This window comes from Sesamum indicum, linkage group LG10 (genome assembly GCF_000512975.1).
Source record: "Sesamum indicum cultivar Zhongzhi No. 13 linkage group LG10, S_indicum_v1.0, whole genome shotgun sequence".
Taxonomy (NCBI): domain Eukaryota; kingdom Viridiplantae; phylum Streptophyta; class Magnoliopsida; order Lamiales; family Pedaliaceae; genus Sesamum; species Sesamum indicum.
In genome coordinates, this window is record NC_026154.1 from 7,470,123 (window position 1) to 7,480,807 (window position 10,685).

At 45.1% G+C, this 10,685-nt stretch overlaps 2 protein-coding genes across 2 annotated transcripts; one reads left to right on the forward strand and one right to left on the reverse strand.

Moving 5' to 3' along the window:
• On the forward strand, positions 227 to 1,393 carry LOC105172237. Its single transcript, XM_011093610.1, has one exon. The coding sequence runs from the start codon at positions 227 to 229 to the stop codon at positions 1,391 to 1,393; it is 1,167 nt and encodes a 388-aa protein (XP_011091912.1).
• Positions 9,690 to 10,425, reverse strand: LOC105172191 (sigma factor binding protein 2, chloroplastic). The gene has a single exon (XM_011093554.2). It carries the CDS (start codon positions 10,364 to 10,366, stop codon positions 9,893 to 9,895), a length of 474 nt encoding a protein of 157 aa, XP_011091856.1. The 5' UTR covers positions 10,367 to 10,425; the 3' UTR covers positions 9,690 to 9,892.

Consider the following 10,685-nt stretch of genomic DNA (forward strand, 5'->3'; position numbering starts at 1 on the left):
TGCAGGAAAAGCACAAGAGTGGTTCACCAGCCTACCCCAGGGGAGTATCAACTCGTACCAGCAACTTATTCAGAAGTTCTCCTTCCACTTTACTAGTAAGAAGAAACAGAAGAGGTCGGCTACCCATCTCTTCCATACACGACAGTGAGAAGGAGAAACCTTCAAGAGTTTAATGGGGAGGTTTAATAATGAGACGTTGGAAGTACAGGATCTTTGAATTGATATGATGGTCAGCATTTTGATCCATGGACTGAAGAAAGGCCCGTTCACATCAGCGCTCGCACGCGACCCCCCAATTGATGTAGAGCGTCTGATGGCTTTGGCCCAGAAGTACATCGATGAAGAAGAAATGAACGCTATGAAAGATGCTGAGCGAAGGGAACGCGAACAGACGTACAAGAGGCCGTATGATGCTAAAGGGAGCAGTGGGAATAAGACTAAGAATGATGGACCGAGAGAGCCAAAATACCAACCTAAATATCACAATTACACTCCGCTAACCATGACACGCGAGAGAGCCCTGATGATGGTAGAAAATGCAGATGTGCTGAAATGGCCGAGGCATACCAGGTATACGCCCTCCAAAAAATTCTCTAACAAGTACTGCAGGTTCCATCGTGAAAGGGGTCACGACATGGAGAAATGCTTCCAGCTGAAAGATGAGATAGAAAGGTTAGCACGGCAGGGATATTTCTGCGATCAAATCGTCAGCGGATGTAAGGCCCATAAAGACAGAGTGAGGAATCGGTCGAGAAGCAGAGATCGCAACCCCGATCCTCCCAAAACTGACAAAGCTCCGGCGAACTGGAGCAATGAACCGACCAAAGGGGTTATATATACGATTGCAGGGGGTCTGAGTGCAGGAGATTCACAGAGAACCAGGAAGAGATGCGCAAGAGTCCTAGGATCGAGCCGAGAAAGGGAGTTCGTACTAAAGGTAGAAGAAGAGGAGGCCATCTCCTTTGACAGTTCGGATAGGCTGGTGGACGGTGGGGATATGAACGATCCGATGGTCATCAAGCTTGACATAGCGAACTTCACTGTTCACAAGGTGTTGATAGATAGTGGGAGTTCTGCAGATATCATCTTCAAAAGCGTGGTCGATAAGATGGGTCTAGAGAATTCCCGTCTGGAACCTATGAAGATTCCCCTAATCGGTTTTGGAGGGAGCGAAGTAGCCTCGCTGCGAATGATCAAGATCCCTGTATCCATAGGTGATGAACCGAAGCAGAAGACCCTGATGGTTAAATTTTTGGTAGTGGATACCCCGTTCGCTTATAATGTCATCCTAGGCAGACCCAGCCTAAATTCGTTCCGAGCAGTCATCTCTACGTATCATATGAAGCTTAATTTCCACACGGAGAATGGAGTGGGAGAGGTAACTTGCGACTAGAAGGAGGCTCGAAAATGCTATAACTTGTCAGTAAAAAGGGAATCTAGCCTAAAAAAGAGGAAGGTCAAAGGAGACACTGAACCAAGGCCCTATGAAGCTAAACACATGAAGCCCAGTGGCGAATACAAGTCCGTGCAACACGTGAGAGATGAGCAGGAAAAGACCACAAGAATCAGAGCGGATATGGGGGAAAAAAAAACAGCCATGATAGAATTTCTGAGGAAGAATGTAGATATGTTCGCATGGAGCCCATCAGACTTTACAGGTGTTAACCCGGAAGTGATCGTGCACAGGCTAAATGTCGACCCCGCGGCACGACCAGTGCAGCAGAGGAAGAGGTCCTTCGGGGGCGAAAAGAACAAGATTATAGAGAGGGAGGTCGCCAAGCTACTCGAAGCTGGGTATGTATCTGAAATACAATATATTGATTGGCTCTCTAACATGGTACTTGTTCCCAAGTCTTCAGGAAAGTGGCGGATGTGTGTGGACTTCACCAATCTGAATAAAGCTTGCCCAAAGGACCCCTATCCCTTGCCTCGAATCGACGTCATGGTGAATTCAACAGCGGGGTTCGAGATGTTTTCGATGATGGACGCTTATTAAGGTTACCACCAGATTTACATGGCCAAAGAAGATCGGGAGAAGACGTCTTTCATTACCGATAAGGGGATTTACTGTTATAACGTTATGCCGTTCGGTCTCAAAAATACAGGGGCGACATACCAGCGGTTGGTGAACTAGATGTTCAGCGAGCTCATCGGGAGAACCATGGAGGTGTACGTTGATGACCATGGAGGTGTTCAGCGAGCAAGAGGTCGCAGGACCACCTCGAACACCTCGGACAGGCATTCAACATCATGAGAGCCTATGGAATGAAGCTGAACCGGGATAAATGCACATTCGGAGTGGGAGGCAGCAAATTCTTGGGGTATATGGTCAGCAAGCGAGGAATTGAGGTGACCCCGAGAAGATTCAAGCCATTATGAGCCTGAGATCGCCGACCACGATCGAGAAAGTGCAGAAGCTGACAGGTAAGATCGCAACCCTGAATCGATTTATTTCCAGATCTGCTGACAAGAGCTTACCTTTCTATAAAACCTTGAGAAAGACTAAGAATTTCGAGTGGAGCGAAGAATGCGAAAAAGCCCTGCAGGATCTTAAAGAGTATTTAACAAAGCCTCCAGTGCTCGCAAATCCTAAAGAAGGGGAGACGCTATTTTTGTACTTGGCAGTGTCCGAGAGCGCTGTTAGCTCGGTGCTAGTGCGACAAGAAGGATGGAGTCAGAGCCCCATCTATTACGTGAGCAAGATGTTGCAACGAGCAGAGTTGAGGTATTCAAAAATGGAAAAGCTCACACTCGCACTAGTCATCACAGCTCGTAGGCTGCGACCATATTTCCAATCACACAAAATCGTTGTATTGACCAATTCTCCTATGAAGCATGTGATGTCCCGACCAGAAGCGTCAGGAAGGTTAATCAAATGGGCGGTCGAATTGGGACAGTACGACATTGACTACCAACCCAGAACGGCGCAGAAGGTGCAGGTGTTGGCCGATTTTGTGACAGAACTATGCAGCAATCACGAGGAGCACAATGGCAAGTGGATGCTGCACGTTGATGGATCCTCGAATGCAAACAATGGGGGAGCTGGAATATTGATCTAGGGACCCAAGGAGGTGGAGATCAGGGTCGCGGCCCGTTTTTCGTTCCCGATCACTAATAACGAAGCAGAATATGAGGCCTTAATTCTGGGACTAGAGCTAACCTATGAAGTCGGGGCGAGGGACTTGGAGGTTTTCACGGACTCCCAGCTGGTCGCACTCCAGATCAAAGGGATGTATGAAACTAGAGAAAAGACAATGACATCCTATAGAGACATCGTCAAAAATTGGATGGACAGCTTCGATAAATGCTCCATTTTGCAGGTACCCAGAGCAGAGAATGATAAAGTGGATGCCTTGTCAAAGTTTGGAGCAGCGATGTCCGGAATAAAAGATCGTATGGTTAAGACATTAGTTCGAGAGCGATAAGCCCTCTTGGCTAAAGCAGAGGTGCAGACGATATCTAAGGGCGGATCGTGGAAAGACGAGATGGTTAGGTACTTAGAGAACGACACCCTACCTAAAAACCCCGTTGAAGCCAAACGGGTAAGATTTTGAGCAGCAAAGTTTACGTTACTGTCAGGTCAGTTATACAAGCGCATAGTCGAAGGTCCCCTGTTGAAGTGCCTCGACGAGGAGAGAGCTGAGTACGTGATGCGAGAAATCCACGAGGGAAGTTGTGGGAATCACTCCGGTGCGAGATCGCTGGCTCAGAAGGTGATACACTAAGGATATATTTGGCCCTCCATGTTAAGGGACACGAAGGAGCTGGTAAGGAAGTGCGAAAGCTGCCAGAAGTATGCGTCCTTGAACCACCAACCGGCGACCCCCATCAAGTCTGTCAAGATAGCATGTCCGTTCGACCAGTGGGGAATAGATATCGTGGGACCCTTCCCTCCGGCTCAAGCTCAAAAGAAGTTTCTCATCGTAGCCGTAGAATATTTCTCTAAATGGGTCGAAGCAGAAGCCGTCGCCAGGATCTCAGAGAAGGAGGTCATCAACTTCATATGGAAGAACATCATTTGCAGGTTTGGTATACCAAGAATCCTGATTTCTGGCAATGGGACTCAGTTTCAGGGAAAAAAGATCACAGAATAGTGCAAGGAGCTCAAGATCGCGCAACACTTCACAGCGGTCGCGAACCCTCAAGCTAATGGACAAACTGAGGTGACGAATTGAACGATCTTACAGCATCTGAAGACGCGACTGGAGAACAAGGGATCTTGTGTCGAAGAGTTGCCGGGAGTCTTGTGGGCATACCGAACCACACCCAGAGTAGCAACAGGTGAGACTCTATTTTGTTTGGTATATGGCACGGAAGCAATAATCCCTGCAGAGATTGGTGAGGAGTCCCAGCGGATTGTAATGTATGACACCCTGTCGAACAACAACGAGCGAGGCTTTGACCTCACGGTGATAGAAGAAAAGAGAGACGCTGCATACGCAAGGATCCTGCATCACAAGGGATTGATGATGAAAAATCATGACCGAAAAGTCCGACCAAGGCAGCTGCAGGTGGGTGATTTGGTACTTAAGAAGGTGGAGGCTTCAAAGCATGTGGGCAAGCTCGATCCCACTTGGGAAGGCCCCTACAAGATCATCGAGATCAGAAAGCAAGGTACGTATAGGTTGCAGGACATGCACGGGCAGAACTTACCGTGGCTATGGAACATCTAAAATTTGAAAAGGTTTTATGCATGATTAAGGAAATCGCATAGTTAGGGAGCCTGTGAAAGGCCATCAACCGAAGAAGATCACGTATTTAGGGAACCTGCAAAACGCCATCAAGCGAAGGAGATCGCATATTTAATGAGCCTGCGAAAGGCCAACGAACTCTAAATGTTAGGAAGATTGAATTTCCTGTGTGAGCAGAGTCAATGGTCTCTAATTGATGTCTGGGAAAGGCCAATTATTTTGTATAAACTCCCAATACTCTGTAAGAGCCTGAAAAAGGCCAAGTATTCTCCTCGTTTCATACCCATTGGGAATTCATGTGTATTTTTCTTATGCGTGTTTTATGCTTATCATTATTTTTCGGGCCTCCTGATCAAAACATAAAAGGCCAACTGAAAAAGAGGCATCCAACAACATGATCTGAAAAAGGCGCATCCAATAATGCGATCTAAAAAAGACGCATCTAATAGGCCAACTGAAAAAGAGGCATCCAACAACGCGATCTGAAAAAGACGCATCTAATATGCCAACTGAAAAAGAGGCATCCAACAGCGCGATCTGAAAAAGATGCATCCCACATAGTGTTATCTGAAAAGGAGTGCACCCTACATGCTAACTGAAAAAGAGGCATTCAGGAAGTGCGATTTGAAAAAGACACGCCCTACACACCAATTGGAAAAGAGGCATTCCACGGTATGCGATCAATAAGGGTGCTATCTAAGAAAGAAGCAGCCCACATGCTAACCGAACAAGGTTTTCACGATAATGGAGCGAGTATTTAAGTGCGCGAGTCCAAAAATCAAACCCAAAAGTGTTGTATTGACAAAAAAAAAATAGTTACATCAAAAATTCTATTCGGGGGTTAGTACAAAAGTTAGAGATACTTGGTGTTGACCCCACCTTACAAAAATGACCCAGGAATTAGAAGCACCTAGCTATGGATTGGGTTCAATCTCGTCAAGTAGAACAGAGAATTCGTCATCTGCAGGGGCGGGCTCTTCAGGGTACGACTGCAGCTTCCCGTCTAAGGTTATGTCCATGCGACTCCGATCGAAAGAATCTGCAAAGCCGCCTAGAGTTTCGAGCTGAGCCTCACAAGTCTTGTAGCCCTTGTTGAAGAAGTCGGCAGACTTGATCTCAACAGCGGTCTTGAACAAGCCGGACTTCAAGAAATCGCGAGCTACGGAAACTCGGGCGTTGGTGAGAGCCTGGTGATGTTCCTCGAGTGTAACGCGACCAACCTGGCCTTCTTTAATTTCCTGAGCGTGGCCAGACTGAAAACCCTCCTTTCGACCTTCGATCAGCCCAACCTCCCTGCCTGCATCGGACTTCAATTTCTGGACTTCTTCGTTCAAAGTCTGCATCTCCTCCACATGAGTCCGATCCATCCTATCCCTCTCCGCTAGCTGGGCCGAGAGTTCCCCAACCCTAGCATCTACAGCTATTTGGTTCCAGCGGTAGCTCGCACATTTCATAGACAAGCTCCGGAAGAAAGTGGCCGTCTAGCATGACGAACATAAAACAGATGATTAAAAGAGGGCTACAAGAAGGATAAAATCAGATGTTCTAGAAAAGTTACCTGGGCGTGAGCCCCATGTTCCTCAATCCTAGTGGGAGTGTTCACCAAAAGGGAAGCCTGATCGCGAGGAAGGATACAGGCATCGAATAGGTCCCAAGAATCTTGCCCGGAGAAAAGGACTGAGCTACTGGCAGAGATATTCCAGCATGGGAAGATTTGATCACCCTTCAGCTCAGAGGTTGGTTGGTTGGCTCCCTTGAGTTCTTCTCGGGTTTGCTCCCAACAGGTCGAGAATCGCTCCAGTCGCAGATAGCGTTCACGATCTTCCTGATGGTCGGACTTCTCATCAGCTTCCCTAGCCATCCTGCTCTGAGATTTGGCCCATCGGTTCACCTCCGGCAGAGAAGATTTGGAAGAGTCAGAGGGCTCGGCAAGGCTTGCCCTTGTGTTCGGCAGGGCCCTTACCTTGGTGTTTGTGGTGCCTCTTCCTCTTTTTCGAGCTCCCTCCTTCTCTGCCTTGATCACCCGAACCCTCATCATGGTCGGCATTTTGACCTTCGCTCGATTCGTCGTCAAGATGTAGATCCAAGTCTTCGGAGTTATACCCATGAAGAGGAGTCCCCTCACTAAAGATCTGAATGGGCGCATTGGGTCGTGGACTATGATCGGCCTCGGGACCACCAGAGGGGAGTTGGGTGCGAAGAGGCGATGGCGATGTGGTTGCGGTCGCAGAGGTATCAGCAGTGGGCGCGACCGGTGGCTTTCCAGTTTGATTCTGGATGGCCTTCAACCGCAGGGCTAACCGGGCGTTCATCACTAATTCGTCTGCACAAATAGAAAAAATTTGAGTCATGATCCATACGAAGCGCATTGTCAGATTAACGTCGGAATAAAAAATCACCTAGGGTCTCTTTGAGGTGGAGGGGTGCTGGAGATAGACGAGCGAGCCGCAATGCCTTCTCAGTTAAAAGCTTCTTCGGGTCGTACTTATAAACCGTTAGGCTATTTATCTGGTCGCCTTTCAGCCCCCCTCCACTGGCTTTTGGTGAGGGTTTATATTTGTTCCACTCTAAGCGGAAGGGCCATACGACTCCAGGAGGAGGACGAACGAAAATATACTTATGACACCAGGGGCCAACATTTGATTTTAAAAGTTCTACATATCTACACTCTGGTTTGGCAGAAAGGTAGAAAAAACCCCTATCCCCTGATGGCTTGGAGGTAGTGAAAGAGTACAGGGACCAAAAGTTGTCAAAACTGGGTTCTAAGCGCAAAAAATTCATTATTATTATAAAAAGAATGATGTGGCTTATTGAATTAGGGGACAGTTGCATAGGCAAAAGCTCGAGCATATGGAAAATAGCTGCTAAGGAGGGAGACAAAGGAAATCTCAGACCGGTATCAAAATGTTTGATTGAAATTGCACAGAAACCCTATGGAGGCCGATGCATGCGATCGAAGGATTTGAGAATCAGAATTTCGTAATCATGGGGAATGAAATAACGATCCCTAATTTTATGAATAGGCGTTTTGACTACGCTAACTATAGCCTCCCAGGGGTTCCTAATCATCCTATCTTGGAACTTCTCGATAGTGGATAGACCGGCCTGCTCGTCTAGGGTTCTAGTGGTTTTCTGGGTTTTCTTGGGCCTACGAATTTTTCATTCCTTTTAGGGGACGCAACGTAAGAAGGTGCAGGAGCCTTAGTCGAAGTCGGCGAGGTCGCTTGCCAGACCCGGTGTTTGAGTTAGAATTAGAACTAAAACTCGAAGACATCGTACCTTTAAGAGCAGGATGGCTCAGGAAGCTGCAGGTCGTAATCGAAATCGAGTTCTGGATACTGATCGCTGAAGCTTGAGAGTGGGGTAAGTCTCATTGTTTGAATGAAGGCCTATTTATAGGCGGAAATGCCCAAGGAAACGCGCCTCTGACAGAAGCGTCCGGATGATGACACGTGGACACGTCTCCAGTTTGATTGAACAGTCGCGACCTTTCTACTTCTTCATAGTGCAGGGTCCTGCACCTTGAATAAGTGAGGGAGTAATGATAGGGACAATGTCAAAATACCTAAAATACCCTTAATAAGGGGCCTTTTCGTCTTTTTCCTCAAGATCTGTGTCCTCCTATCAATCGGGTCAGGTGCGACCCGACCCGGACCCGAAAAACCATTTGAAGACCCAGACAACGACAGTCTTCGATCCAGGACGTGAGCTAGTCGGATGAAGCCACGTGGCATTCAACAATGTTCGGCTAAACCCTATAAATACCCCGAAACGCCAAATTACGAGGTAATTAATGCTAACTCCATTCGATCCTCATCCTTGATCGTACACTTTTTTCTTGATCAGCCTAACTTGAGCATCGGAGAGTCGTTGTCAGGGACGTACCCGACGAGCTCACTTTGCTTGTCTTATTCTTAGGATCCCAAGTACTTGGTCTTGGTGGAGTTGGTCAACTGCGGTGAGGTCGCCCATCCAGGTCGCTGATTTTGAGCAAGATCAGTATTGATTTTTAAATTTGAGGGTTTTTATTTTTAACAGGAAAGTTTCCAAGATAACTTGATTGCAATATTGTAGATCAATCCATCTGGAAAAAGTATTTTGGGAATGGTCCATCTAGTTTGTGTGTTAAAATGTACTGTGCGTGCTATTTTCAGTCACCAGACCAACACACAACCGAAAATTTTTTACTCGGATTAGGTTTGATCGAATCAAATCAATCACATAGTAAGTGTATTACACTTACTATATGATTCGTCGTTTTTCCTGAACTATACACCAATCACAGGGCAAGTGTATTACACTTACGATTGGTTCAAGTTCGGCTGGACCCGGTTTGAACTAGAATTTTCCCTCACAACCCCACTCTTGTCCAAGAATTATTATTATGGTAAATTACAACGATATCCCCTAAGATTTGGTAATTATAAATATCCCCTTGTTTGATAAATTACTAATATCCTTTTAATTTTAACGTCCGTCTAACAATTAGCCTTAGGTTTTCGTTCATGTTTTTTGTGAGCTCACCAAAATGTCCTTGTGGACTAAGAATTATAATTTTATTTATTTTTAATTTTTTTTATTTTTTTTATTGTCTAAGTAGATAATTTTTTTTATACTTTTTAAAATTTTTTCATTCACTTCGTTCGATTTTTTTATAAATTTCAATTTTTTTAAAAAAATACAGTGGCATAGTTGATAATTTCACAACTCCATCCAAAAATTATATAATTTCATCAAATATCACGAGGTATTTGTAATTTTTTAAACAACGAGGGGATATTTGTAATTACGTCAAACCTTAGAGGCGGCCGTTGTAATTTACCCTTATTATTATTGATGAACTATACTAACAAACATTTTTATTGTTTGCAAAATTAACAGTACACTCTTATTCAGTGGCGATATTTTATAGAAATATTGCTGAAAGTATATTACTTTTGATACTCATCTAGAAAAGATAGTAAATATTTGTGTAAATAAATTTATTTTCAGGGTGTGTTGGTTTAATTCTTTAGCCTATCATTAAAGTTTTGATTCTTGGCAGCTTTGAAGAACAAGTCTTTCAAATTTGGATAAAATAATACCTAATCCCCAATCTCCAAGTCCCAATTCCTACCAGCTCTATCTAAACATACATAATATACAAATATGAAAAGTCAACTAGATGAGCTACAATTAACGAACTATTACAACAAAAGAATTCATAGCAACTCATCATAGCTTCCCAGCACATCCAGCTGAGAAGCATCAAAGAATGAATTCGACGAAAAAAACCCTGAAAATTGCTCGTCCATTTGAGAGGCGAACACGTTGTCTATAGGCTCGAACAGCGAGTCTGAACTCGTGGGGGTGTCCTCTGCAGAAATCGATGAAAGAAGGTGACACTGGTCGTCACTCGTCTGCTTTGCTAATGATTGATTTGCGTCACAATCAATCTCACAAAAATCGATGAACCCATAACTGTTACTGGGCTCGGCCATGTAGTGTGATATATCGGAGTTCTTACCCGTGAGTTTTTGCACTAGTGACCTAAATCTCGAGGCGCTCGTCTTGACCTTCATGGGGCTAGAGATGTAGACGACTTTGAGTGAATTGTTGTTCTTTCGCTTCCCCTTACAGTCCCTCGTTTGATGTTTTGTCGATCTTGGAAGCCTTTGGTGATTGTTGACATCCATTTATGACAAGCTTTTGATGAGACAAAACTTGGTTAGGTTGAAGAAAGTTGTGGTGTGGGAGGAACATATATATAGGTAACCTAGTAGTACGATGTATGTGGATATGCCTATGTAATCCAAAAAGGCTGTTTCTTGGAAGGAGATAAAGATTGAATGTGATGAAGAAAAATTGGAAATTTGATTGATAGTGAAATTATAGGAAGGTTGGAGGAAATGGGAGATAAATAGAAGTTTCTCTAAAGGTGCTTGGATGACCCGCAAGCTCATACTTTCTCTATGATGCCATATGATATTCTTATGTTATGGGTGGGATACGGCG

Excerpts from the sequence above, each read along its gene's own strand:
- LOC105172237 (XM_011093610.1), top strand. The coding sequence starts at position 227 with ATGGTCAGCATTTTGATCCATGGACTGAAGAAAGGCCCGTTCACATCA.
- LOC105172191 (XM_011093554.2), bottom strand. The coding sequence starts at position 10,366 with ATGGATGTCAACAATCACCAAAGGCTTCCAAGATCGACAAAACATCAA.